The sequence below is a fragment of the Salmo salar genome, chromosome 15 (assembly GCF_965601325.2).
Source record: "Salmo salar chromosome 15, fSalSal1, whole genome shotgun sequence".
Classification (NCBI taxonomy): domain Eukaryota; kingdom Metazoa; phylum Chordata; class Actinopteri; order Salmoniformes; family Salmonidae; genus Salmo; species Salmo salar.
In genome coordinates this window covers 40,850,228-40,876,477 of record NC_138305.1, presented here as the reverse complement: position 1 = coordinate 40,876,477, position 26,250 = coordinate 40,850,228, and the positions used below count along the sequence as shown (strand labels likewise).

Genomic DNA, 26,250 nt, shown 5'->3' with positions numbered 1-26,250 from the left:
TCATTGAGGTATAAAAGAACTGGAGACTGCTTCCAAGATGGACGCCCGTTGTTTTTTAACGTAATCTACTCACGTTCACATACGCAGTTTCGTGGTCGCTGGCATCTGCTTTACAGAGCCGATAACTCCTGCGAACTAGCGCTCAGTGCGCACTGTAGCAAGCGTGAGCAGCGATGACATCATCACGTCATCCAGAAGCATGGCAGACATTGGATGAATACTAAATGTTCATATCTTCGGCTGTGAGTGATGGAAAAAACGGCCTTGAAGACACTTACTGGAATAATTCAATGGATATTTTTGTCACAAAGGTGATATCGAAAGTGTCTTTTTAGGAATTTTTAAATTGTACTTCTCTGTGGGGCCATCGATGGGATTGTCCTTTTAGCCTCGGCTTCAGCTAAATTGCAGTACCAAAAGTGAGCACAGTGGAAAGCGTACTTCCAGGCCAGAACCCTGGCCCCCTGGGCATGATCCCTTCGGCTTTGGCTCAAAGGAAACATTTGGAGGAAATGCACAAAACAACTGTCATGACTGCACGGATGACAATGGCTGACAATCACCAGACCCTCTCCCACCCACAAAGGGGGAGAGGAGGGAACTGTGGGGGTTTTGACATCTTCACACACTGGTCGTAAATTCTATGCAGCAGAGAACTCTTGCGCCTTAGTATCAACCAAAGGAATGTCTTCATCTCCAGAAGACTTTTGCAGCCCAAAAACTCTAACGTTCAAAAAGTGGATAATGAAACAATAGTTCTATCATAAAGAATGTGGGAAATGGTCAGTGGGGAGATGTAGAAAACAAATGTCATATTGCTTTTCATTTTGTGATGTTATTAAAAACTGCATGGACCAAATACTGTAACTTGGAATGGATACCCCCTTTATATGTCACGTTTCCATCCAATACGTTGTGCATAGGATATGAAACATTATGAAGATATTTCTGTTAAGATAGGAATGTGATTTTAGGAGTCATAAGAGATAAGAGAACTTCTAATCATATCCTTTGCACATTAAGTAGCCACGCCCCGAGTGAGGTCAGAAGAGCGTGTCAGACGGACGGAGCCATCCCCTTTGGCCAGAGTGCTTAAAAGGACTGGCTAAGAATTAACATATTAGACCAGAAAGACGTGAGACCGTGGTCCACATGTTGAAATGGTTAGAAACTCGGAAACTCTCAACACGAGGTGAAGAAAATGAAATTACCAGACCAGGACACCGCCAGTCTGCAAATGCGTGTGTAAAGTGGTTTGGAACTTTGACTATCTACCCATGGAAGAGGAGAAGAAAACTCCCCTCTCAGACAATCACTGGTACGGCTGTTCTTAGGAAACAGCCCATTGGACACTGGACAACTAAGAAGGACATTGTGACCTCTGGTGGACAATCAGAGCATGTACTGTACAAGTGGCCCACAGGAAAGGCTCACCAAAACAACTTTCCAAGAGGGCTTGGTTCCGACCGAGATAAACGACGAACGAACGGCATTCAACGTGTAAATACATTAATTATTTTCTTATTCCAAACAGGTGGCGGTTCGCGTATAAGGTATATGATTAATGTGAGGACAGTCCTAGAATGTATCCACGATAAATGTCCCTTTTTCTCTATTCTCACCACCCCCTTCTCCATCGCTGTGTAATAAGCCGTCATATCTTGTCAGTACACTAAGGACCTTTGTCTCATGTAAGTGTGTATGTGTATTCTGTGTTATTATTTAGTTAGCTACTAAATAAATCATTAAACACATTTTGTGTAGTGCTGAATCAAAAGTAAAGCTGGGGTTCTTGCGGATCCAAGGAGTATGCAACGTTCAGAATGAGACTGATATGAGGTACTGATTAATAAGTGACTGTAACCAATATATAACTTATATACCTTTGTAACGGCCATCGTCAGATTGAGACCAAGGTGCAGCGGAGGATGTGTTCATATTAAGGATTTTAATAAACGAATGAACACTATACAAAAAGAAAACACGACAAGGAATGACAGCCAAACAGTCCTGTCAGGATTAACAAACCTAGACAGAAAACATTCACCCACAAACCCCAAAGGAAAAACAGGCTGCCTATGTATGACTCTCAATCAGCAACAACGATCTACAGCTGTTCCTGATTGAGAGCCATACACGGCCGAAACAAATTAAACCACCAACATAGAAAATGAACATAGATCGCCCACCCATGTCACACCCTGGCCTAACCAAAAATAGAGGAAAAAACCCTCTCTATGGCCAGGGCGTTACAGTACCCCCCCCCAAAGGTGCGGACTCCGGCCACAAAACCTGACTCTAAAGGGGAGGGTCCGGGTGGGCCTTCCTACGGCGGCGGCTCTGGTGCGGGACGTGGACCCCGCTCCACCCTCGGCTTGGCCCACTTAGGTGGCGCCCCTGGCTGCGCCGGTGGACTGGCGGGCGACCCTGGCTGCGCCCGGATGGCGGGCGACTCTGGCTGTGCCCGGCTGGCGGGTGACTCTGGCTGCGCCTGGCTGGCGGGCGACTCTGGCTGCGCCCGGCTGGCGGGCGACTCTGGCGGCTCCGGACAGGCGGGCGGCTCTGGCGGCTCCGGACAGGCGGCGGGGCGGGCGGCTCCGGACAGGCGGGCGGGCGGCTCTGGCGGCTCCGGACTGGCTCTGGGCGCAGGCACAGGATTCACCAGGCTGGGGAGACATGCAGGAGGCCTGGCTCTGGGCGCAGGCCCAGGACTCACCAGGCTGGGGAGACATGCAATGAGGCCTGGCTCTGGGCGCAGGCACAGGACTCACCAGGCTGCGGAGACATGCAGGAGGCCTGGTTCTGTTTAATTCGGGAGATGGTAACTCGTTAAACAACTTCCTCCGTGGTGCCCCAAATCCTAATGTGAGGGAGACTGGAGGGGGGGGAACCATTCCATGCACCAGAGGTGACCGCAGAGGGCACACTACTGGTCGGTGCTGGGGAGGTTTTCCAGGTAGTCGAGGTGGTAGGCGGAACACTGGAGGTACATCTCAGGTGAGTAGGCACACGACTCACCCAGACCCCCCTGTTGCTCACATGTGGTTATCTATAGGATTTCCGGGGTTTTCCCCGCATTCCCAGCATAAGGCGCTAGTAGATTCAGGCGCAGCTGGGAACTTTATTGATCGGTCCTTGGCCCATAGATTAGGGATTCCTATTGTTCCCGTTGATGTTCCCTTCCCTGTACAAGCCCTAGATAGTCGTCCGTTGGGGTCGGGGCTGATTAGGGAGGTCACAGCTCCCATTGCTATGGTAACGCAGGGGAGTCATGAAGAGAGTATTAGTCTCTTTCTGATTGACGCTCCTGCGTTTCCCGTGTGTTGGGTCTTCCCTGGTTGGCTTCTCATGATCTTATTATTTCGTGGCAACAGAGGGTTCTCAAGGGATGGTCCTGTCAGTGTTCAGGGAGGTGTTTAGGTGTTTCCTTAGGTGCCACTACGGTGGAAAGTCCAAACCAGGTTTCCACCATGCACATTCCTCCCGAATATGCCGATTTGGCAATCGCTTCTGTAAAAGGAAGGCGACTCAATTACCACCCCATCGACCGGGGGACTGTGCGATAAATCTCCTGGAGGGTGCTGCACTTCCCAGGAGTCACGTGTATCCTCTGTCACAGGAGGAGACGGCGGCTATGGAAACATATGTCGCTGAATCTCTGGGACAGGGATACATTCGGCCCTCCATTTCACCCGTCTCCTCGAGTTTCTTTTTTGTGAAGAAGAAGGATGGAGGTTTACGCCCGTGCATTGACTTTCGAGGTTTGAACCAGATTACTGTTAAATACAGTTACCCGCTGCCTCTGATCGCCAGTATGACAGAGTCATTGCTCGGGGCGCGCTTCTTCACAAAATTGGACCTCAGGAGCGCGTACAACCTGGTGCGTGTCAAGGGAGGGGATGAGTGGAAGACGGCATTTAGCACTACTTCTGGGCACTATGAGTACCTCGTCATGCCGTATGGGTTAATGAATGCTCCATCCGTCTTCCAATCATTTGTGGATGAGATCTTCAGGGACCTGCACGGGCGGGGTGTAGTGGTGTATATAGATGATATTCTAATATACTCCACTACCCGCGCTGAGCATGTGTCCCTTGTACGAATGGTGCTTGGTCGACTGTTGGAGCATGACCTTTACGTCAAGGTGGAGAAATGTCTGTTCTTTCAACAGTCCGTCTCCTTCCTTGGGTACCGTTTGTCGTGCGTAATTGCCGTGCGTAATTGCACAACTCCAACCACGGTAAAGGAGGTGCAGCAGTTTTTAGGGTTTGCCAACTACTACCGGAGGTTTATCCGGGGTTTTGGCTCCCATTACCTCCTTACTGAAGGGGGGACCGGTGCGATTGCGGTGGTCGGCTGAAGCGGACAGAGCTTTTGGTAACCTGAAGGCTCTGTTTACCACGGCTCCAGTGCTGGCGCATCCTGATCCCTCCTTAGCGTTCATAGTTGAGGTGGACGCATCCAAGGCTGGAATAGGGGCTGTGCTATCTCAGCGCTTGGGTAAACCACCAAAACTCCACCCCTGTGCTTTCTTTTCGAAGAAGCTCAGCCCGGCGGAGCGAAACTATGATGTGGGGGATAGGGAGTTGTTAGCTGTTGTCGGGGCTCTGAAAGCGTGGAGACATTGGCTTGGGGGGGTTAGACACCCTTTACTCATTTGGACTGACCACCGAAATCTGGAGTATATTCGGGCAGCGAGGAGACTGAACCCTCGCCAGGCTAGGTGGGCCATGTTTTTCACACGCTTTGTTTTCACTCTTTCCTACAAACCAGGTTCCCAGAACGTCAAGGCAGACGCACTGTTCCGGCTGTATGATACAGAGGAGCGGTCCACAGAGCCCACTCCCATAATTCCAGCTTCATGCCTGGTGGCACCGGTGGTATGGGAGGTGGACCCGGACATCGAACAGGCATCACGTGCAGAACCCACTCCCTCCCAGTGTCCCGTTGGGCTCATGTATGTGCCGTTTGATGTTCGCGATCGTTTGATCTGTTGGGCCCACACGTCACCCTCCTCTGGTCATCCTGGCATCGGTCGGACGGTGCGCTGCCTTACGGGAAAGTACTGGTGGCCCACGTTAGCCAAGGATGTGAGGGTTTATGTCTCCTCCTGTTCGGTATGCGCACAGTGCAAGGCACCTAGACATCTGCCCAGAGGGAAATTACAACCCCTTCCCATTCCGCAACGGTGGATTTCGTGACGGATCTCCCCCCGTCATGGGGTAACACCACGATCCTGGTCGTTGTGGATCGGTTTTCTAAGTCCTGCCGTCTCCTTCCTTTGTCCGGTCTCCCTACGGCTCTACAGACTGCGGAGGCCCTATTCACCCATGTATTACGGCACTACAGGGTGCCTGAGGATATAGTGTCTGATCGGGGTCCCCAATTTACGTCTAGAGTATGGAGGGCATTTATGGAACGCCTGGGGGTCTCGGTCAGCCTTACCTCAGGGTTCCACCCCGAAAGTAACGGGCAGGTGGAAAGAGTCAACCAAGAGGTGGGTAGGTTTCTGCGGTCCTATTGCCAGGACCGGCCGGGAGAGTGGGCATCGTTTATCCCCTGGGCAGAGATGACCCAAAATCCCCTACGCCACTCTTCCACTAACCTTACCCCTTTTCAGTGTGTGCTAGGGTATCAGCCGGTCCTGGCACCATGGCATCAGAGCCAGATCGAGGCTCCTGCGGTGGATGAATGGTTTCGGCACTCGGAGGAGACATGGAACGCTGCCCATGTACGTCTTCAACGAGACATCAGGCGGCAAAAGGCGAGTGCCCACAGCCACCGCAGTGAGGCCCCGGTTTATGCACCGGGGGATCGGGTCTGGCTCTCGACCCTTCACCTGCCCCTTCACCTGCCCTGCCGGAAGCTGGGTCCGCGGTTTGTGGGGCCATTTAAAGTCCTGAGGAGATTGAACGAGGTTTGTTATAGGTTACAACTCCCCCCTGTTTATCATATTAACCCCTCGTTCCATGTGTCTCTCCTCGGGCCGGTGGTGGCTGGTCCGCTCCAGCAGTCTGAGGTACGGGAGGTTCCTCCGCTCCCTCTGGACATCGAGGGGGCCCCGGCGTATACAGTACGAGCCATTATGGACTCCAGATGTCGGGCGAGGGACCTTCAGTACCTCGTGGAGTGGGAGGGGTACGGCCCGGAGGAGCGAAGCTGGGTACCGGCGGAAGACATCCTGGACCCGTCGTTAATCCAGGATTTTCACCGCTTCCGTCCGGATCGCCCTGCTCCCCGTCCTCCGGGTCGACCCCGAGGCCGGTGTTGGCGCGCTGCTGGAGCCGCGCGTCAGGAGGGGGGTACTGTCACGACTCCCGCCGAAGTCGGCCCCTCTCCTTGTTCGGGCGGCGTTCGGCGGTCGACGTCACTGGTTTACTAGTTGCCACGATCGATGTTTCACTGTTCGTTTGGTTTTGTCTTTATTGTGTACACCTGTTTTTAATTTGATTATTTAAACCTCTGCATTTCCTTTTTTGTCTTGTCGGTGATTGTTTCCTGTTTTGTTTGGTTGGAGGTGTTTCCCGAACTATGTATTTTTCTATGAGAAGATTTGTTGATATTTTGAGTAAACACGTTTGTTTACATTTATCCCTGTGTCCTGCGCCTGACTCCTCTACTTCTCCAAAGAAAACCATTACATAATGAGTTAATTGTTACATAAATATTGTTAAATAAATAACAGTCATCAGATTAACAAAAGTCAAGTCACGACACAGCTAAACATGAAAAAACAATGATACGCAACATGCAACAATTTAAACGATTTTACTGAGCTACAGTTCATATAAGGAAATCAGCCAACTTAAATAAATAAATGAGGCCCTAATCTATGGATTTCATATGACTGGGAATACAAATATGCATCTGTTGATTACAGATACCTTAAAAAAAAATTACCTCACAATGGGCCTCAGGATCTCGTCATGGTATCTCTGTGCATTCAAATTGCACTCTGTTTACAACATTGACATCAGCAAACCGCTCGCCCACACAACGCCATATATGTGGTCTGCGGTTGTGAGGCTGGTTGGATGTATTGCCAAATTCTCTAAAATGACGTTGGAGGTGGCTTATGGTAGAGAAATTAACATTAAATTATCTAGCTCTGGTGGACATTCCTGCAGTCAGCATGCCAATTGCACGCTCCCTCAAAACTTGAGACATCTGTGGCATTGTGTTGTGTGACAAAACTGCACATTCTAGTGGCTTTTTATTGTCCCCAGCACAAGGTGCACCTATGTAATGATATCTGCTTATTGATATGCCACACCTGTCAGGTGGATGGATTGTCTTGGCAATGAAGAAAAATGCTCACTAACAGGGATGTTAACAAATTCGTGCACAACATTTGCAAGAAATAAGCATTTTGTGGAACAGTTCTGGGAGCTTTTATTTCAGCTCATGAAACATGGAATCAACACTTTACATGTAACGTTTAATAGACACAACCTAGAGGAGCACCCGATTCCTGAAAGGTGGCTTGACTATGACGTAAAGAATAGAAGGCAACGCTCGGTAGCTAGGCAAGTCGGGTATGGAGATAACATGTAAACACAGAGCTAGCTAGGTAGCTAGGTAGCTAGCAGTCAAGTGGGATATGTAGGCTTATAAATACATAATACAGCCTATAGTACCGTCTCCAATATTAACCATGAAATCACTACAAAGTTGTTTGAATTCAATAAACCTAAATGTCAAGAGCAAGGAAAGGGCAATTATGTTATTCCTCAAGTAGATAGGCAGTTTTACAACCGTGCCCAAAGCAATTTTCTTCCACTTAAGACTCACAACAAAGGTGATATAGGGGTCTAAAATCTAAAATAGGATTAGTCTATAATATTGAACGAACATAAAAAACAACAAAGAGAGCTCTACTCAGAAACCTTGATGATTTTCTGTACTAGTAGTTTTGTGTGTGTGTGTATTGAATACAGTGCATTAGTAAGTTATATTAGTGTACGTACACATGATCCCAGAGGGCCCACATACATGCCTCTCCATGCACTGAATACAGGTGCGTCCAGTGGCCCAGGGGTGGCAGCGGCACTGGCCAGAGCGGAGGTCACACGGTTGGGGCCATGCCCCGTACATGTCACACTTACACTGCTCACACTTCCCGCCTGGGGCACGGGGGTCGCTGTGGTAACCCGTGGCACATCTAGAGGAGCGGAAACCATGTTTAAAGTAGATAACTAACAGGAAGTGATGTTCTGTTAGCAATGTGGGATCGCAAGGTCACTGATGAGGTGAGTTCAGTTACAAAACGATTCACAAAGACCCTCGTGGGTTTTGTATGTTCAGTAGAGAGTTCTTACCTCTCACAGTACTTTCCCACATGGCCCTCAGGGCAGGCAGCACAGTGGTAGTCATTCAATCCCTCTGTCACACTGGAAGGGCTGAAACTAAGAGAAAGACAGCTCCATATGATAACTGATTTTATTTTACAGTAGTAGAGCCATTCAACTGTGCCTCTGTGACTTACTTGTTCTCATGGTTGGTGAGGGGGCAGGCACAGGGCTTGCAGTCGCCGGGTCTGCCCCTCACTACACCATAGTATTCTGGGGCACAGCGCTCACACCTGTCCCCCTCTGTGTTGTGCTGGCAGTTCTGTAGAGAAGACACACTAATATCATATCCACATTCACAACCATTCACTCTGATGGATGATTCACTTAAAATGAATTCACACCTTCAGAATCTAACTAAACTAAACCCAGTGGTTGTCGGGGTGGAGGGTGGATGTGACTTAACTGTTGTTTTGAAGTGAGGGCCCTTCCAGAGCCTGAGCTTGGGGCCCTCCCTGTCAGCCCAGGGCCGTTTTCCTTTCCTCTCCTCTATCCACCGCTCTGCTCTGAGAAAAACTGCCAAACTGCCAATTCAGAGCAGCAACACTAATCAGTCAGCAGAAGTTGCGGCCTACTGAGCCGGGGTATTCAAAAGACTTTCATTAACTTCCTGTGTACCTCAATTACCCAAATTACGCTGTACAAACCCATTTAACATTTTCAATTTGCCGGCTCCGTAAAAATGCAAATTATATTGTTATTAGCACAAATGCAAATGAAAGCTGGGATTGAGTTTCAGTTCCAGCCTATAACATGCTCTAGGGGATGATTTGGGAAGCAGAGAAAAAGGTTGGTTTTATCTTGACCAAAGGACCAAAGGACCTTATGGGCACATTATGCTCTGTATTAAACGACATGGACTGCTCTCTAGCACAACATTCTTGTTAGTATTTACCAGTCAAATCTATTCCAGACACTACACTATGTTCTACTTCCTGGTGTCACTGGACTATGTAGCCTATCAACTGGCTTCTGAACAAATGTGCTGATCCTCTACTCTTATGGGTGCAGTCACAGGGCAGCCTGCCAACTATTGCCAACGGCACCGTCCTCCTCAGATCACAGAGACGTTGTAAAGCACTTACCTGGCAGATGGATGTCTCCGGGTCACAGGCCTCACTGTGCCCGTTGCACTGGCACTGCACACAGCTCCCGATGTCCGCTCTGGAGGCCGCGCCACCGCTGCGGGCAGACGGTACAACCCAGCCACACATTCCTGCCGATGGGCGAAACACAGACAGACGGTTACCGGTTGGGCTGTTACACAACCCCCCCCTCCCCCCCCCCCGCTGCCGCCCCCCTGCTCGTGGGAGTCCCGGGCTCCTATGGAGCTCCAACGAGACATCCTCACTGAGAATTAATCGGGTCAATTTGAGGCGCCATCTGTTCCCCGCAAACACGTTAAACGCCTGTTTAAAAATACTTTATTAACTATGTGGCAGCTTCAAATTATTGCCATCTGTCTGGTTTTCTTACAGCCACCTTTATGAGGGATCCAGTAGGAGACACATCAGTAACACTCAGGTCTGGATGGAGGTTGTCGTAGTAACACAACAAAGTTCATTAGGAGTGGAGTAGAGACGCACTAAAGAATGGGGGAGCATTCAAGGTGTCTGGGCGGAGGTGTGAGAAAGAGGGGGAGAGCTAGGAGTTTTGATGAGAAGGATGTGATCTGTTTCTAACAGGTGTTTCAGCCTGACTCCACGGCTGTTGCTCTGATTGGACCGTGACACACACACACACACACACACACACACACACACACACACACACACAGCCCTGTCTGATGGATGACCCTGTCGCCAGGGCTGATGGTCTGATGGGAGACACAGACACACAGCAGGTGGTGTGGCTAGCTAGCCTACCTCGCAGGACAGGCCGGAGTAGCCCAGGGGGCAGTCACACTTCTCTATCTGGTGAGCCCACTCCCTCTCCACGGACGGCCTTCCCTCCTCTGCCACCTCCATAGAAATCTCAGAGATCCTGGGTATAGTGGAGAGAGAGAGGGAGAGAGAGAAAGGAAGAGAAAGGGAGAAAGAGACAGCCATGTGAGCCAATGGCAACAATCCAAAGCTTTTCCATGGACATTCTGCATTCTCTTCTCTATGCTTGAAATATGCTATTATGCTTTAGCCCCTAGTTCATTACATGGATTGAACAGGTCAGTGTTGAAGGCAGAGGGTGATCCATGATAACATGACATGATTAAGCTTACAGTGATACTGAAATGAAGAGTGTAGAGTAAACAGTCAATGCCTGAGCTCTCTATCAGTGGTTGTCTCAGTTTAGCCCATTATGTGTTCAGAGACAGAGAGGAGAGCTCACCTGCTATGTCTCATCATGTTCCCATGGGAAGTCTTAATGAGGACATAGTCAACATAAAACAGCACGTCCATGAAGTCCTCGCATGTCATGGTCTTCTTGTCTTCGTACTTCTACTCGTTTTGAAAAACAAAACATGTTCATAACATCACTTCATTGTCAATTTATCATTACTGTATCTTTAGAGGTTAAAATCTAGCTTTGAAAAGCTATTAGGAAAAAGACAAAAGATGCATTGGCATGGCATCCATCACAAAGGCCCATAATTGTTTTAACAACACAAGCGAGTTTCAGTGTCAAATGGATAATAACTGCATTTTCAGAGGTTAGGAAACAGTAATGACAACAATAGATCCAGCATGTAAGCCCAGGTCCTTACCTCTGTCATGTTGATCTCATGGCGGGTGAGTTGTCCAATCTGCAGTCCCTGCATGTGGCGGACCATCACCTTGTCTCTGTTGGACACTCCCTTTATGATGACCTGGGGTTCGTAGGAGGTGCGGCCTGTCTCGTCACGCCCCTCAAAGTAGATGGCGTACTTCAGCTTGCCGCCGTAGGCTGTGATCTAAAGAGGAGAAACCATCCAAATAACTTGTTAGTACAATACCCATCTCTGAACTCCTGATAAGTGCAAGTTGGATAGTGTTTTAAAGCAGCAATGTGCACCAGTTCTCAATTCAAACACATTAATCAGTCCCAAGCAATTATACAGTATATGTCAGCGGTCGATTGTACACTTTTTTTATCAACTTCTTAAATCATTTTGAGAGGAGGGTGCCCTCACCATGGACGCCTGGAACTGTTCAGGCAGTCTCCAGTAGTAGGGTTCGGTCAACTTCTGGGTGACCAGGTCAGCGTTAGCGATGATCTCTGGGTGCTGGAAGGTCACTCCACGTGTTGTCTCCTGCTGGTTGTCATTGTCCACTAGGGGCAGCTTGGTCTGCTCTGGCTTCAGGGACAACTGTAGCAACACAGAGACAACAAAGAAACAGCATCACTTATGTCACACAAAATACACAGATAATGGGTTGTATTTGAGAAGGTCTTTTCCAAGGATTTGAAGTGGATTATGCAAGGGTATTTCAAAAGAAAAACAGCCTCTGTGACATTGGACAACTCTATTCTCCAATACCACACCAGGACTCAGCCTCTCATATAGTTGTAGATTAAAATGCATTTCACATCCTGAGGCCAGAGAAATGTTTCACTGGGCAAATAGAGCATGAATATCTTGAAGAAGCCACTCCTGTACAGTAGGCTATGCCTCTGAGGCCCCTGTTTTAAAGACGTCCTCCAGCGATTTGCGAACTTTTACTGTTAAAAAGCCATATCCCAAGTATAAATACAGTCAAGTAAACACACTAAAGGGTAAAAAATAAATGTTTTGAGCAAAATAGTGTTTTTAGACTTTCTCCTCTCCACTCCCATCTAAATATCTAGCGTAGGGCTCACTAAAGGCTCCAGAGAGGCCGGGCTGTGCCCCTCACCTCACCATGCAATCACACGACTCACTGAAAATCTCCTGCCTTCCAATAAATGAGGGAGAGGATTCTCAACTGGCTTTCTTTTTACTCTTAGTCTTATAGCAAACAAACTTAGATTAACTTTGGGATGGCAACCTTTATTTAATTTGTTTGTCGTTTCCATTTATATGAAAGAAGGGTCCCTCTGCCAATGTCCTCAGCCACGGTCTCCATGGATACAGCGGGCGGAGAGTTATCAGGTCTGTGGCGCTCTGGCAGGAAATCCTTATTAAAACAAACATGGAAGCTGCAGCTCCCAGACTCTGCTTGCTTTCAAGCCCCCTATACCTCCCTGGTACCAGGCTAGCCTCCTGTTTGTGCCTGGTCCGCCTGGTTCTCTCGACGTCCCTTAAATTACAGCAAAATAAGATGAGGAATAAATACCTGGCCGGGAATGAAGAATGGAGGAGAACCACTCTCATGTAAATATAAATACAAACTGTTGCTTGAAAAGAAATGTTGTTTTATCATTACATTTTTGTCATTTAGCAGACACTCTTATCCAGAGTGAGTGAATACATTTTTGTACTGGTCCCTCTTGGGAATCAAACACACAACCCTGACATTGCAAGCACCATGCTCTACCAACTGAGCCACACAGTACACATATTTCAAGATATGTGTGTGTGTGTGTGTGTGTGTGTGTGTGTGTGTGTGTGTGTGTGTGTGTGCATGTGCGTGTTGCGTGTTGTGTGATGTATTTGAGTGCACACACAGTAACTGTATGCTTGTGTACGAATACTGTACCTCAGTCTGTGCCTGTGAGTGGGTGGACTTGCATGTGATGGGGGATGCATGTGCCCACACGGTACATGTGTGCTCTGTGTGCATTTCTGTCACATTTCTTCATGACTCGACTTACCCACATGCGGATGAGGCCCTGTGCCTCAGTGCAGTTGCTGGTCAAACCGAAGCAGTAACACTGACTGCAGCCCAGTGGGTTCCTGGTGCTCAGGCCAAACGTCCCCAACGTACACTTGTCACACTTCAAACCCTGTATATTTGCCTGGGACACAACACACAAACACTCAGCAATAAGACTGCTATTTGCAGTCCTAAATGGCTGGTCATTATTGTCAAATACATAGCAGGTACAGTATTATTGCAGTTTGCAGTAGAGTACACATAAGACCTGAATACAAAACAGTCTGAATACATTTGCAAACATATTACAGGCCTAGGGAGATATCTGATTTAAGACAGAGCCAAGCTATAAATAACCGTGACAGTAATTTCTTGTTCTCTTCACCTTACCCTGCTCTATATTGATCAAAGAAGATTCTATTCAGAAGAATACCAAGGCAGCCATTTTAATAGGTACAGTAGGTGCATTTCAAAGGGGCTCACATGTCACTGAGGAGGAATGATAAGGGGCATACCCCCACATACAGCAGACACAAACAGTGACAGTCCTGATAAGGTTGTATTTTATATGAAACGTTTCCCTTCGATCTTATCTGATGCTTCCCTAGTTAGTACACTCCTAAAGCAGGGAGAACTGAGAAGCCACATTCATAACAGACATTAAATGTAAAGATGTTTTGTTTACACACCAGTCTGTAAAGAGGATGCTATGGCAGGGGTGTAGAAATCCGTTGATGGCAGGCCAGCAAAAATGTAGGTGGGCCAAAATTTGGCCACTCAAATTATCATTAAAACAAAGCCTACCATATAACCTACTGTAATCGATCGCACACAACAAACCATCTAACGTGTGATTTCGCATTACAGACCAAATAGTCTTGTAAGCATACGTAAATCCATTACTCTTTAACATGCGACTCACATAGACCTACAATAATAATAAACCATACCCCTATAGTTAATAGACTAGAACATAATGCCCTGATATATCATTAATGATCAAAGTAGACAACACTGGTCACCAACCTTTTCTTAGTCAAGATCACTTTGAGTCAAAATGCAAGCAGAGTGCAATTCTCTGCTGGGCGCGGGAGATCAAGTCCGCCTACAATGTATTGTGTGATATCAATTAAATGATCAATGGCATACAGGGCAAAGTGCTATTTCCAATTAGCACTTTCATTCCTAAAAATGATAGGCTATTTACATTGACTTGATTCTTCTCCATGTAGGCTTACTCCTTATTATTAATAACGTAGAGCCTTATATTTCAAAACTCGAGTCTCAAGTTTGGCTATATTAAAACACTGGTAATAGGTCAGTTGTTGTAGCCTATTACTTGCGAGGCACGTCAGAGCATAAATTGACATTTTAATTTGAACTGATGGACTGATAATCATGTCTCAGTGGAGGGACCGAGAGAGTGCGAGTCGAAGTGGAGAAGCGTGTTTCATGATTTCTAAAAGTGTTGAATAAAAACAGCGTTGTGGTGCTGGTCCTTGTCTCTGAATGTACTGAAACATTTCTTTAAGGCCCTCCATTAGAGCAATATAATCACAGATTGAGGGCGAAATCTCTGATTTCAAATAACTCTTTCTTCTACACACAAAGAAAAAAGTATCTTAAAATAATTTAACAGTGAGCTTTGTTTGGCCATTTTACTTATTTTTGCTAGCCAAGTTGGCTAATGACTCTTAGCTAGCTAGCTATCAATGAGTAGCCTACAGCTTGGAGCCTAGCCTATGCCTACTGTTTAATGCACATGGTATCAGTGCATGTGCCAGAACCAGCCCATGATTTTGATATTGCTAAGTTATTTTTTTACATTTGTTTTTGGGGGGGGGGGGGGGGGGGTTTAATAATCAAATATAATTCAAATTCATTACATAGGCCTATTAGGAAATATCTTTTAAAAACAGCACTAGATTGTATGTATGGTGTCCTTAAGTATCCTGAAAGACATTTGCCAAATAAAATGTGTGTACAAACATTAAGAACACCTTCCTAATATTGAGTTGCACCTCCTGCTTTTTCCCTCAGAACAGCCTCAATTTGCTGGGAAAACGACTCTACAAGGTGTTGAAGCCTTCCACAGGGATGCTGGCCCATGTTGACCCCAATGCTTCCCATAGTTGTGTCAAGTTGGCTGGATGTCCTCGTTCAAAGGCACTTAAATCTTTTGTTCCCCATTCAAAGGAACTTAAATATTTTGTTTTGCCCATTCACTCTCTGAATGGCACATAGTCGGAAGTTTACATACACTTAGGTTGCAGTCATTAAAACTCGTTTTTCAACTACTCCACAAATTTCTTGTTAACAAACTATAGTTTTGGCAAGTAGGGTAGGATATCTACTTTGTGCATGACACAAGTCATTTTCCCAACAATAGTTCACAGACAGATAATTTAACTTACAATTCACTGTATCACAATTCCAGTGGGTCAGAAGTTTACATACACTAAGTTGACTGTGCCTTTAAACAGCTTGGAAAATTCCAGAAAATGATGTCATGGCTTTAGAAGCTTCTGAAAGGCTAATTGACATCATTTGAGTCAATTGGAGGTGTACCTGTGGATGTATTTCAAGGCCTACCTTCAAACTTAGTGCCTCTTTGCTTGACATCATGGGAACATCAAAATAAATCAGCCAAGACCTCAGAAAAAGAATTGTAGACCTCGACAAGTCTGGTTCATCCTTGGGAGCAATTTCCAAATGCCTGAAGGTACCACGTTCATCTGTACAAACAATAGTACGCAAGTATAAACACCATGGGACCATGCAGCCTTCATACCGCTCAAGAAGAAAACGCGTTCTGTCTCCTAGAGATGAACGTACTTTGGTGCGAAAAGTGTAAATCAATCCCAGAACAACAGCAAAGGACCTTGTGAAGATGCTGGAGGAAACAGGTACAAAAGTATCTATATCCACAGTTAAACAAGTCCTATATCGACATAACCTAAAAGGCCGCTCAGTAAGGAAGAAGCCACTGCTCCAAAACTGCCATAAAAAAGCCAGACTAGGGTTGGCAACTGCACATGGGGACAAAGATCGTACTTTTTTGGAGAAATTTCCTCTGGTCTGATGAAACAAAAATAGAACTGTTTGGCCAGAATGACCATCGTTATGTTTGGAGGAAAAAGGGGGAGGCTTGCAAGCCGAAGAACACCATCCCAACCGTGATGCACGGGGTGGCAGCATCATGTTGTGGGGGTGCTTTGCTGCACTGGAGCACTTCACAAAATAGATGGCATCATTAGGAGGGAAAATTATGTGGATATATTGAAGCAACATCTCAAGACATCAGTTAGGAAGTTAAAGCTTCGTCGCAAATGGGTCTTCCAAATGGCCAATGACCCCAAGCATACTTCCAAAGTTGTGGCAAAATGGCTTAAGGACAACAAAGTCAAGGTATTGTAGTGGCCATCACAAAGCCCTGACCTCAATCCTATAGAACATTTGTGGGCAGAACTGAAAAAGTGTGTGCAAGCAAGGAGGCCTACAAACCTGACTCAGTTACACCAGCTCTGTCAGGAGGAATTGGCCAAAACGTACCTAACTTGTGGGAAGCTTGTGGAAGGCTACCCGAAACATTTGACCCAAGTTAAACAATTTAAAGGCAATGCTACCAAATACTAATTGAGTGTATGTAAACCTCTGACCCACTCGGAATGTGGTGAAAGAAATAAAAGCTGAAAAAAATAATTTCACATTCTTAAAATAAAGTGGTGATACTAACTGACCTAAGACAGATAATTTTTACTCGGATTAAATGCCAGGAATTGTGAAAAACTGAGTTTAAATGTATTTGGCTAAGGTGTATGTAAACTTCCGACTTCAACTGTATACACAATCTATGTCTCAATTGTCTCAAGGCTTAAAAATCCTTCTTTAACCTGTCTCCTCCCCTTCATCTACACTGATTGAAGTGGATTTAACAAGTGACATCAATAAGGGATCATAGCCTTCACCTAGATTCACCTGGTCAGTCTATGTCATGGAAGGATGTACACTTAGTGTGTATCCCTTTAGTTGTCCCACCCCTTTCTTACTGCTTGCTATGAATTCTATCTGATGGTGTATGCATGATTAGGCCAGTGCTTGACTTGGACTGAAATAGGTGCCGGTACTCATTTTGGCTGCCGGTACCATTTACATTTAGGTCCAGGAACTCCTCAATACTTTTGAGTTAATATTCTATAGGAGATGTAGGAACTCAAGCAGAAGAACATTTGAGGTGCCTGTACTCAGTTCCTGTGAGCTCCTGCCCAAGTCAAGTACTGTGCTAAGGTAAAAAGACAAATAATGTCCCGTTTGAAACACTGACAAGTACAGCAAAACAAATAAATATATATTATATTTTTGGGCCTCAATCTGATTAGGTGAGCCTGGTTCCCAAGTGGGTGGACATGCGCCCACCTAGGCCCAACCGTGCCTACGCCCCTGTGCTAAGGATGCCAGCAATTCTATTGCTATGGCTTCATGTAACACACTGAGCCATGCCACCCCTCCAGCCGCAGTTGTCCATCTATCCGTCCATCACCGTGACCTTCACTAACGTCCCCCAGACCCCATCAACCTCTTCCCTCTATCCCTCCATCCCTCCATCCCAGTAGTCTAAAATAAACAGTCAGCAAGGAAAGACACACACACACTCACACACACACACTAAACAGCACAACAAGAGACCCAACAACACACAGTCTTCTCCTCTTCAAATGTCACTTTTACTTCAGAGTCGAAAGTACCTTTTTAAATCTCTCTGTCTGTCTCTCTCTCTCTCTCTCTCCCTGTTAATGAGGGTCATCACCTCCCATCGCTGGCACTGCGTGACAGCCTGTCACTGCACTGTCACCCTGAGGCAGGGAGCTGGGATGGAAACGCCTGCCTGCCTGGCGCTAGCTGATCTGAATGCCCCCCCCACGTCAGGTCTATTTCCATCTCACACTCCCTCCCACACACAGACGCTGCGCTGCCTGCCAAAACCTGGCGACAGGCCCCGTGCTGAGCCCAGATAGGGAAGGTACTAGGTAGATGCGGAGAGCTAGAGTGCTGCTGTTCAGATATAGGCTATATGGAGAAATCTGCTATAGTCACGCTAATGTGTCATTAACAGGTAATTGCAGTTAGAGGCTTAAAATCACGCCTTGTAACGCTATATAACTCCAACTTCAAAAACAGATAATATTATTTCAGTGCTGGCTAGACATCAGGGAGATGCCAGGAGACTTGGCTTTGGTTTCTTTTGGGATAATTTCATTGTAGGTGATTGCTGTCACTTATTTGGAAAACTCTGATGCAATCACCTGACACAGCATCCTGTGATGACTATTCTAAGTGATCGATAGATAGAAAATAGAGTAGACTACAATCAACTGATGGTAGTCGGTTACCTTGCAGCTGCATTGTCCAGTCCTGTCTACAGAGGCGCAAACATCCTGGTCTGCATCACAGGTTTGGATGTCCGAACCAGCCACGTTGCAGTTGCAGGAAATACATTGAGGGAAGTCCCGGTAGCCCAGCCTACACTCACTGCACTTCTTTCCGTGACACTGTTCCCTGCACAAGGAGCAACCTGTGTTGGGGTTACACTGCTGGGTCATTGAGCCCACCTGGTTACAGCCACAGGCCTGTGGAGGAGAGTGTCAGGTATTCACAATCAATATACCATTAGATGAATCAATACCCAGTCACAAAGTGTTAATCCATCAGCTAAACATTCGACAAACTTTGCACAAGCCAGACCGAACCAGTGTGGAGGCGGGCAGGTGAGATAAGATGAGGTAAATTTAGGGCTGTGGCGGTCATGACATTTTGTCAGCCAGTTATTGTCATACAAAATGCTGCCGGTCTCATTGTAATTGACCGTTAATTAACATAAACACGTTTAGCATCTCCAGGCCTCCACACGTACAAGCCGCTGATTCGTCCCTTTGGAACATCGACATTTTAAAAAGTCTAATAAATCAATTTAATATACACCATCACAGTAAATCCATTACTTATTTTAGTCAGGTCTAAAGAAACATATGAAGAAAATGTATTTCAGAAGATCAGAATACGTGCCATAGGCTGCAGATTTGTTCATTTAGCTGACAAGATATGCTTATAAGTCCTGTGCCATTCTTTAATTTTATATGATTTTATAATAAGAAGAATATAATTGAACGATAAAATAGGAAGGATAGTTTTCCCATTATGGAGAGAGTGCTCATATGAAGTGGCTATGTTGAGAGTAAAAGTAATCATTTGAAACACTAGATTTAGAGTTATTTGGCAACTTTAGTTGTGAATGATACAAACCTTATAATGTCTTAGAAATCGATACATATATGGTCTTCCCTGTAGCTCAGTTGGTAGAGCATGCTGTTTGCAACGCCAGGGTTGTGGGTTCAATTCCCACTGGGGGCCAGTACGAAAAAAGAAATGTATGCATTCACTACTGTAAGTCGCTCTGGATAAGAGCGTCTGCTAAATGACTTAAATGTAATGTCTGCATGATGCGACTGTAGGGTATTGATGATTTGAGAAAGTACCAAAAAAAGCTTGTGCTCTGTTCCTTGCCTCAGGCTGCATAGCTGTTGCCTCATCAAGTGATCATATTTTCACCCATCAGACTATTCTCAATTTAATCTCCTCTTTACTAATATGTAAACTTAGTTTAGATTTAGAATGGCCCATTAATCAAATGGACAGGGACAGGGGAAGAAGACATGTCATCTGTATGCACTGGAACAGCTAATGGAGGCCACACGTTTTGTAGGCTATTTCGGTTTTATAGCGGAGCATGTGCTTAATATGAGCAGCTGAGAAATAAATATAAGGACACTTTTTTCAATCCATGCATCAACCACTGTTTGAGGAGCATGCTCTCACTGCCCCGAAAGGTGATATTCTGCCCAAACTCTGTATGCCATGGGCTCTCCAGCCTTGTTCCTGCAGTTACCCAATGCTTAATTTGGGAAACCAAGTGAAATCTGTTCGGGAACATGGATAGTAACATGTTTTCATTAAACTGATGACAGCCCTTCTGTGTGCTGGAGAAAGGAACAAAGGAGAGAGAGGAGGAGATGGAAACACATGGTGGTGAGATATTCTGTATAGCTAAAGATAACAGGTCACACAATGAATTCTGAAAATATAATATAGGCCCTATTACTAGGCAATTCAAAAGCAAATTCACTAACTGTAGGCTAACTGTAAGCTACACTGCACAATCAATGAACCAACAGCATCGCCTAGGGCTATACATTCTCTCCCAGACTCATGGATGTACATTTTGGAGCGTAGCATAAGGTAACCAGTTCATCGAGTATGCATAATAATGCAGTCCACGATTACTGAAATTTGTTTAATTTTGGAGTATAGGCTAGACCAATTATGTACCAAAGACATTTTAAATCAGGTTTGTGTTTTCCTGCCATGCCTAAAATGTGGTAGGCTACGTGTTGTCAGGCTTGGGCTCATAAAACTACTGCATATGCTTAAGATCTAATATGCAAATGGTTTATTTTTAATTAAAGCGCTGTCCATTTTGTTGATAGGCTTTGAAACAACATCCACAATAACCATGTTTTACAGTGTTTCAACCTGCTGTTGAAGTTCTTTCTTCAAATTGATCATCACAGTGAGGTGAGTTTTAAAAGTAGTATAGGTCTACAGTTTACGATATGTGTTTGATGTAATTTCCGATGGCATTTGCATTGATGTCAGAGTGGTTAGTGGGATAATAGAGCCCTGAGTACAAGGTCATTAGGACCTGATATTCATTAGCAAGTTGTGTACTATCTAAGCATGTCCAGAGAGCTTATAAGGAGAATACCATGACTCAACAGTCACGTGGAATTTTACTGCGGTCATGACTCATGACTGCCAATGTGGCGGGAATATGGTCACCGCAACAGCCCTAGGTAAGGTGTACCTTGCAGCCTGCCATGATGTCATGGGCACACATTTGTCACATCTCTCCCACACGGTGTTTGGAGGGCAGGTGCCCTTTCCCGTGTTGCCATCGGAATTATTTCCCACACGGGCACACTGGCATGCTGGGAAGGGGGCAGGAAAAACAGACTCCGGTCAAAACAGAACAGGCTCAGTAGTCCTACTGAAAAACCTTTCTACAAAACTTTCCATTTAAACTGTACAAGAGAAAATACCTTTTTGGTCTGAAGTCATTCAGCATTTATCATCAAGGAAAGCAGTAGTCAAACCCAAAGAAGATGTATTACTTTATTGTATTGACTGTACATCTGTTCTATCTTTACTCAGAGACAATTCTGACAGGAAAGTTATTCATAGACATCAATCAGTAAGATGGCAGTCATTTATTACGTGTGCAGCCACCCTCCTGGAAGTTGAAGTGTCCTGGAGCGCATTGGTCACACTTGGGCCCAGTGACACCAGGCTGGCACCGGTACTGGGCCGACTTGTTACAGTCAAAGGACTTGGACCTAAAGGAGTCACATTTGCTGGGGACACAGCCTCCACGGTACTGAATGTCATAGGTCTAGGGCTGGGGACAGCACAGAGATACAGAGGACATTCAGGGACTACATAGAACTGCCATAGACTGACATACAGATGTCCCACAGGAACAGGAAATTTAAATTATTGGACATTTTTGTAGGAGTTGATACAAGAACAATCATTTCAAAGTGTAAATTAGAAACTTCAGAAGCCTTTTAAACACTCAAATACACTACAAGTTTAAAATTTCCTGCATTGAAGCAACAATTCATACCTTGAAGCAACCTTGAAGCAACAATTCAATTGATGGTGGTGACATACAAAATATTAATATTTTGCCGTGGAACGGGCATAGGAAATATCCATGTCTCACCATCAATGCAGAAACATGTGGTGAATAAGTAAATGGGCATTTTAGATGTGCAAGGTGAAGCAGCCTTGTACAGCTAATGAGGAGCCAACAGCTCATGCCTGGCTGGTAAATCTTCATTATTCTCCCTTCAACAGGAGTCAATCACCACCTTCCGGAGACATCTGAAACCCCACCTCTTTAAGGAATACCTGGGATAGGATAAAGTAATCCTTCTAACTGCCCCCCCCCCCCCCTCACCCTCCCCCCCAAAAAATATATAGATGTACTATTGTAAAGTGGTTGTTCCACTGGATATCATAAGGTGAATGCACCAATTTGTAAGTCGCTCTGGATAAGAGTGTCTGCTAAATGACGTAAATGTAAAATGGAAATGGAAAGAGTGGGGACAGCGGTAGGTAGCACATATCCCTGGGCCCCTTCCGGGGGTGTCATATGGGAGCTCTCTCTGGGGGTGCTGGGAGTCCTGGCGGGTATGTGTCCACCGCCCATGTGGATACAGTCGTCTCAGAGGTGGGAGCGGACATGGACGGCTGACTGATTGACAGAAAACATTAGCCCCTGAGCAGCAACCAGTTATTGTGTTGGGATGACCGATATGTGTGTGTCTGCGTGGTAGAAGTGTCAGCTTACTCTTGTTAGCGCAGCTAAATAATAGCCCTACTGTGTATGTAGAGTGGTTGTGTGTAGTGTGGTTAGCGTTGCATGCAATCTCACCAATCTCACTCAACATGCAGGGATTTTTTAAAACAGAGCCGCATCCATTGTAGCTTTTTACACCACCTCTAGATCAAAGAAGTTCAAAGGTATGTCATTGACTTTAATGGCGTCTGCTTAAAAGCCTTTTCTCCACATGGCTAAAGCCAGAAAGTGATGCTCAAAAGCCATGGATGACTTGTTACCAGTCATGGATATAAATCAAATCAAATCAAATTGTGTCACATACACATATTTAGCAGATGTTATTGCGGGTGTAGCAAAATGCTTGTGTTCCTAGCTCCAACAGTGCAGGAGTATCTAACAATTCACAACAACACACACAAATCTAAAAGTAAAACAATGGAATTAAGAAATATATAAATATTAGCAATGTCAGAGTGGCATTGACTAAAATACAGTAGAATAGAATACAGTATATACATATGAAATGAGTAAAGCAGTATGCAAACATTATTCAAGTGACTAGTGTTCCATTGATATATTTCATATTATACATATTACCATCCGAATGGCCACAGGTCAAGATAAAAGCATATTTATTCAATCTCTTAATCACATTATAGTCTTAACTCTATGGAATTACACGCTGGATAAATATCTGAGACATAGACCTACTTCATAATAGCAACCACAGACCAAGCAGTGGATGCTCCTCAGAGGAGGAATGGGGCCTCCTCAGTGAAATTTCATGAAAATAAAGTGAAACACTACATTTTTTTTTTTTTTACATAAAACTATACTAAATATATTGACGTCACCAAATAATTAATTAAAACACACTGTTTTGCAATGAAGGTCTACAGTAACTTCAACAGCACTCTCTGGGGTAGCACCATGGTGTAGCCGGAGGACAGCTAGCTGTCCTCCTCTGGTTACATTGACTTTAATACAAAACCTAGGAGGCTCGTAGGCCTCACCCGCTTCCATAGACCTACATGGTAATTATGATCACTTCCGGAGGACAACCTCCAACCAATCAAAGCTTTGCAGTATGAACTGTCATGACGTGGCCCTCTTTGGGTATAGCGAGCACTATCCCCCTCTCTCTCACCACCTCTTTCTTCCCCCTACACCCAGGCTCTGTTATCGCAGGTCATAAATTCCTAGAGGAGTCTCTCTCATGGCCAGGCAGTATAGAGAGAAGGTTTCACAGGAGAACAAAGAAACCTCTTCTCCATCATAGAACTTGAGAACTCAACAATGTCCATGTTTTGGAGAATGTGTACACGGTCGGTGGAGATTCCAGCTACGACCGGTCCATTTAGTTTAATGTTTGTGAAACTCATGAGAGACAATACAGCCACATTACCATAACTCTGTGTATACAAGAGTCTCAGTTGTGAGGCTTGCATCTAATTGTTGTATAAAATGAATGAGTAAAGATTTGTGAAATTATGTAATGTGATTTAAACTGTTTAACCTTTCTGGCGCAGGCGTTTTGCTAGCGACCCACCTCGACAACATCCGGTGAAATTGCAGAGAATGAAATTCAAATGACAGAAATAGAAATATTTAACATTCATGAAAATACAAGTGTAATACATCAAAATAAAGCTTAACTTCTTGTTAATCCAGCCGCTTTGTCAGATTTCAAAAAGGCTTTACGGTGAAAGCACACCATACGATTATCTGAGGACAGCGCCCTGCATACAAAAGCATGAAAAACATTTTTCAACCAGGCAGGTGCGCCACGAAAGTCAGAAATAGCAATATAATAAAAGCCTTACCTTTGAAGATCTTCTTCTGTTGGCACTCCAAAAGGTCCCAGCTACATCACAAATTGTCCTTTTGTTCGATAAAGTCCTTCTTTATAACCCCAAAAACTCAGTTTAGCTGGCGCGCTTCATTCACTAATCCACCGGTTTCCCTCCTTCAAAATGCATACAAAATGAATCCCAAATGTTAACAATAAACTTCTCCAAACAAGTCAAACAACGTTTATAATTAAACCTCAGCTACCCTAATACGTAAATAAACAATACAATTTAAGACGGAGAATCGTTAAACAACAAAGAACGCGCTCTCATCCACGCTCATGAAAACACTACAGCCAAAATGGGAGCCACTTAAAAAAACTACAAATTCTAGCTCATTTTTCCAAAAACAAGCCTGAAACTCTTTCTAAAGACTGTTGACATCTAGTGGAAGCTCTAGGAACTGCAATCTGGGAGGATTTCGCCTCATAATAAACATGACAGCCATTGAAAAGAGTGGTAGGCTGAAAATTATTTTTTGGGGGATGGTTTGTCCTCGGGGTTTTGCCTGCCATATCAGTTCTGTTATACTCACAGACATTATTTTAACATTTTTAGAAACTTTAGAGTGTTTTATATCCATATCTACCAATTATATGCAAATTCTAGCCTCTGGGCCTGAGTAACAGGCAGTTTACTTTGGGCACGCTTTTCATCCAGATGCCAAAATACTGCCCCCTAGCCCAAAGAGGTTAATGAAGGAAACTCCACAGACATTGATCTGGCATCATGGGACAGCCCTATCCTACTGTTCTGGATATAACCCCCACCTTGGGAATTTCCCAGGAGACCAAGCTTACCTCGATTACCGAGAGGGCTAAGGTTTGAGTAGAGACCATAAAACCTGAGTATAAGCTAAGGTTGTAATGGTTGTTGAAACTCTGAGACTATCGATACCGACAGAATAAGAGCAAATCTTCGATACTAATTACTAGTCTGCAGCTAGGAATTATGTACAATTGAATGCGAAGGCCGACAACCGCCGACACATCTATTCTCTGAAGTATCCATTCTAACCACGAAAGACGGGCGGATGAACTTCCAACAGAAAGAAGGACGATTCCAACAGAAATCACGACGACACACTGAGCGTAAATATATATACTGCTCAAGAAAATAAAGGGAACACTTAAACAACACTTCCTAGATCTGAATGAAAGAAATAATCTTATTAAATACTTTTTCCTTTACATAGTTGAATGTGCTGACAACAAAATCACACAAAAATAATCAATGGAAATCCAATTTATCAACCCAGAGGTCTGACAGAGGTCTGGATTTGGAGTCACACTCAAAATTAAAGTGGAAAACCACACTACAGGCTGATCCAACTTTGATGTAATGTCCTTAAAACAGTAGTGTGTGTGGCCTCCACGTGCCTGTATGACCTCCCTACAACGCCTGGGCATGCTTCTGATGAGGTGGCGGATGGTCTCCTGAGGGATCTCCTCCCAGACCTGGACTAAAGCATCCGCCAACTCCTGGACAGTCTGTGGTGCAATGTGGCGTTGGTGGATGGAGCGAGACATGATGTCCCAGATGTGCTCAATTGGATTCAGGTCTGGGGAACGGGCGGGCCAGTCCATAGCATCAATGCCTTCCTCTTGCAGGAACTGCTGACACACTCCAACCACATGAGGTCTAGCATTGTCTTGCATTAGGAGGAACCCAGGGCCAACCGCACCAGCATATGGTCTCACAAGGGGTCTGAGGATCTCATCTCGGTACCTAATGGCAGTCAGGCTACCTCTGGCGAGCACATGGAGGGCTGTGCGGCCCCCAAAGAAATGCCACCCCACACCATGACTGACCCACCGCCAAACCGGTGATGCTGGAGGATGTTGCAGGCAGCAGAACGTTCTCCACGGCGTCTCCAGACTCTGTCA

General features: G+C 45.3%; 1 protein-coding gene across 1 annotated transcript in view; it reads right to left on the bottom strand.

Annotated features, from left to right (window-relative positions):
* LOC106571517 (laminin subunit alpha-2) overlaps positions 1-26,250 on the bottom strand; it is a 156,590-nt gene that overhangs the window by 39,011 nt on the left and 91,329 nt on the right. Inside the window, 14 exon segments of the mRNA XM_082961482.1 lie at positions 7,968-8,161; positions 8,319-8,405; positions 8,486-8,610; positions 9,434-9,534; positions 9,537-9,564; positions 10,214-10,331; positions 10,674-10,783; positions 11,038-11,235; positions 11,455-11,631; positions 13,056-13,199; positions 18,448-18,684; positions 20,976-21,004; positions 21,007-21,099; positions 21,386-21,560. Coding sequence (XP_082817608.1) covers positions 7,968-8,161; positions 8,319-8,405; positions 8,486-8,610; positions 9,434-9,534; positions 9,537-9,564; positions 10,214-10,331; positions 10,674-10,783; positions 11,038-11,235; positions 11,455-11,631; positions 13,056-13,199; positions 18,448-18,684; positions 20,976-21,004; positions 21,007-21,099; positions 21,386-21,560 — 1,816 coding nt within the window.